Consider the following 3781-nt stretch of genomic DNA (forward strand, 5'->3'; position numbering starts at 1 on the left):
GCATGTGATCAGCTGGTTTTGGTTGTCAGCAGCAAACTGGTTGATCCACTCTAAGAAGGTGCTATTTAAGAGACTGAGCTGAATACAGCACCTCAGACTGAGGAAGTCTCTTGGATGAGAGACGAAACGTTTCTAGATTTCTTTTGCTTTGTTTTGCTTTTGTTTTTTTTTAATGTCCAGAGGACCAGATTGAACTTTTTTGGATTTTTCTACCTGGATTATTGAGCATGCATCAGGATACTTGTTCCTTTTAATTTAAAAATTATGCTCTGCTTTGTTATGTGGGTTTTTAGGTTAAAATCTTCATCTGTCGCCGTTTGTAATGTAAAACAAAAACCTCTTCCTGGTTAAAGTGCACATATTCTCCGGTAAAAATATCCCTATTTTTATATTGTGACGCCCTGCTAGATACTGAAATAGAGGACAGCCTGAATAACCATCACTTTATTGCATAAATAGTTACTGTCAGCTGTAACCATGCCAGTACAACAACAAACTTGTTAGTACAAATATCCCAGTTTTTATAAGAAAGGCTGGTTGCATATACAAAGTACATTATAATAATTGTTTTAGTTTTAGATTTAAGATATGACGTGTACGTTGTATGTTGTGTTAAATTTTAGGCTAAGAGTTGATTTTTCTCAGTTTATTTCCTCACACCAGGGGCGTTCTAGAAGCCCTTTTTAGGGGCCTTAGCCCCCCAGTGTTAACAATGGATCTTGGCTTGAACCACGCAGTGTGTATTAGCATTAGAATTATTGTAGGGAGGACATATTGGTGCGAGGTCTGTGGGTCCTCCCCATAACATTTTGAATAAAGTAGCTGCCGTTTCCTGCATTCTGGTGTATTTTAACACGTTTTAAAACATCTATTTTTACTTACATGAGTAAATCCTTTATTCAATAACTGTTTTAGAAAGCATGGCACAAGAAGTAGCACTAACCTTTTTGTTAGTCTTTAATTTAATTTAATTTGTCTACCTAACACAGGAAGCTAGAAGCAAACTGTTAAACAGCTTTGGACACAAAGACCCTTGTCACACTTCAAAAGAGCAGGTAAGATACATAAAATCTTGTAATCTCTGCCTGGTGAGGCTGCTTAAATAATTATAAAATATGATAAGTGAAATAAAGAAAAATTGAGCTACTGTAATTTATATTTGCAAATGTCACATTTTCTTGACTTAATTTCAATTGTAAATCTCTTGTTTTTGATTAAATATTTTTTTCCAAAAGAAAGGCCAACAAATTGTAATTTGTAGTCACGGTAACCCTATTTTGACTTGTGCACTGTCTTCTTTCACTTTTAGGTTATGAAAGGCGCTGGACCGGTCACTGAAGCTGTGCAGAGATGAGGTGGAACACCAGACCTGCAATGCTCCACTGTGTAAATGATGCTCTGAAGTCTGGTAAGCTGCACAACATCCTGCTTCGCCGAAACGAGCTCGTCACCTCAACCACATAGACTGAACTTCTTGGGGACGTCGTCCAATGTATAATAACGGCTTTACATATTTTTATTTGTTGAATTCTCTTGCTTGGTACATTATTTTTCTTTTCTTTTTTGTTTAAACAATTTAAAACATGACAGTAATGTCGCAGTTTAAAGGAAACAATTGCTCAATAAATTAGTAAAATGGAACTTGTTATGTTTGGGTTCTTTCATCTAAGGTAGACATGGTGTAACCCATGTATTGGTTTTGATTTTTTGTTTTTACTGTAACTGACCTTCAAAAGAGCCAGAAACAGGAACTGAGCAGCTGATCCTCCGTAGAAAAATTATATAGACTACAGACCATGTATAATTAGGCCCGAGCAGCGAAGCGCTGCGAAGGCCTATTGTAATTGATCCGTTCATTATTACGATTCTTGGTCCGAAAGAATTGCTCATTTGGAGGGGTTAACATATCTGAAAACTCACCAAACTTTACCCAAAATTGTCCCCCGCGTGAAATTTTAGTATTTTAATGGAACCAAAAGTGGGCGTGGCCAAACTGCTCAGCAGCACCCCCTAAAAAGAGATAGGACAACTGGTACATCCTAGAGAGCTGAAATTTGGTACATAGGTAGAACTCCCTGAATCAAGAAAAAAAGTCTCTTGGAGGTATGCCCTAAACCCAACAGAAAGTCGCCCATTTTGGGTCAAAGGGTCATTTTTCACTTTTCATACATGGCAAATTTTAACAAACTCCTCCTAGGCATTTTGAGAGATTGCCTTCAAACTTGGTGGATATGACCATAAGACATTGGGAAATAAAAGTTATCAAAAAAAATTGCGTTTTCATAAATGTTGAAGGTGCGTGGCCAGGCCTCAAAGTTACAACACACAACGTAATTTTTAAACGTTATAACTTTCACATTGGAAGAACAAAATGTACAAAACTTGGCATAAGCCATCCCTGTTCGATGCCCGACGATCCTCTGTGGTCATATTCTGACGTCATCAAAGCCCCGCCCCCTCAGAACAGAAAGTTATTTTTTTGCTTGGAATGCTCCCTCTCTGACTTCCTTGACCTAAACAGGATGATCCTGTGTTAGAAGACATATAACAAGATGGTCTGACTTGCTTTAAAGCTCAAACCGTTTTCGCTGGAGAATGTGGGCATGGCGAAGTCAGAAGTGACGCCATTGCAATGCGCTTGGCTCTAAATTCCACAGATTTGAACCGAGGTTCACCAAAATCACTATGATATATCATTATCCACACCTTGAACAGGAAGCCATGATAATTGGCCAATAGCCTCCACAGCACCCCCTAGAATATTTTAAAACCTCAGCCCCCAAGCCCTTTTTGGACCGATAAATCTGAAACTGTAAACATCTGTATCTTCTCAAGACCTATGAAAAAGTCTCTTAGAGCCCTGGTCCAAACTCAACAGGAAGTCGGCCATTTTGGGTCAAAGGGTCATTTTTGGGCGTTTCTAATGGCAAATTTTAACAAACTGCTCCTAGGGATTTTGAGTGATTGCCTTCAAACTTGGTTAATATGCCCTTAAGACATTGGAGAGTAAAAGTTATCAAAAGCTTTCAGTTTCGTTTTGGTAAAGGGGCGTGGTCAGGCCTCAAAGTTGCGCTTCACGCCATAAATTTACAAGCACTAAAACTTGCACATTGAAAGAACGTAATGCAACAAACTTGGCATGACTTATCCCTGGTGGATACACAACGATACACTGTTGTCATATTTTGACATCATGAAAGCCCTGCCACCTCAGACCAGGAAGTCTGTTTTTTACTTGGAATGCTCCCTCTTTGACACCAATGACCTAATCAGGATGATCCTGTCTTAGAATACAGATAAGATAGTCTGACTTGATTTAAAGTGCAAACCGTTGTTGCTGGAGGATGTGGGCGTGGCAGCATGGCGAATTAAGAAGTGACGCAGTTGCAATGTTTGGCTCAAAATTGCACAGATTTCAACCGAGGTGCACCAAAATCACTACGATCGATCATTATCCACCCCTTGAACAGGTATCCATGATAAGTGGCCAATAGCCTCCACAGCGCCACCTACATTCTTCTTACAGTTATATCTCAGTGATACAACATTCGATCTGAACCAGATTTTTGGTGCTTCATTAGTGAGCACTTATGAACACAATGGTATTGTTTTTTAAACTTTTGACTAGTGCGTCCCCTACATTATTCCAACAGTTATATATCAATGATACATCATCCAATCTGCACCAGATTTTTGTTGCGTCATCTGTGAGCATTTCGAGACACATTGGTATAGTTGTTTAATATTTGACTCAAGTGCGCCTCCTAGATTATTTAAACTG

At 38.9% G+C, this 3781-nt stretch overlaps 1 protein-coding gene across 1 annotated transcript in view; it reads right to left on the reverse strand.

Moving 5' to 3' along the window:
- The window catches only part of sh3rf1 (SH3 domain containing ring finger 1), a 79771-nt gene that overhangs the window by 6775 nt on the left and 69215 nt on the right, over positions 1-3781 (reverse strand). Inside the window, 1 exon segment of the mRNA XM_037674395.1 lies at positions 3191-3209. Coding sequence (XP_037530323.1) covers positions 3191-3209 — 19 coding nt within the window.

Source organism: Nematolebias whitei, chromosome 3 (assembly GCF_014905685.2).
Source record: "Nematolebias whitei isolate Nwh7 chromosome 3, NemWhi1, whole genome shotgun sequence".
Lineage (NCBI taxonomy): Eukaryota > Metazoa > Chordata > Actinopteri > Cyprinodontiformes > Rivulidae > Nematolebias > Nematolebias whitei.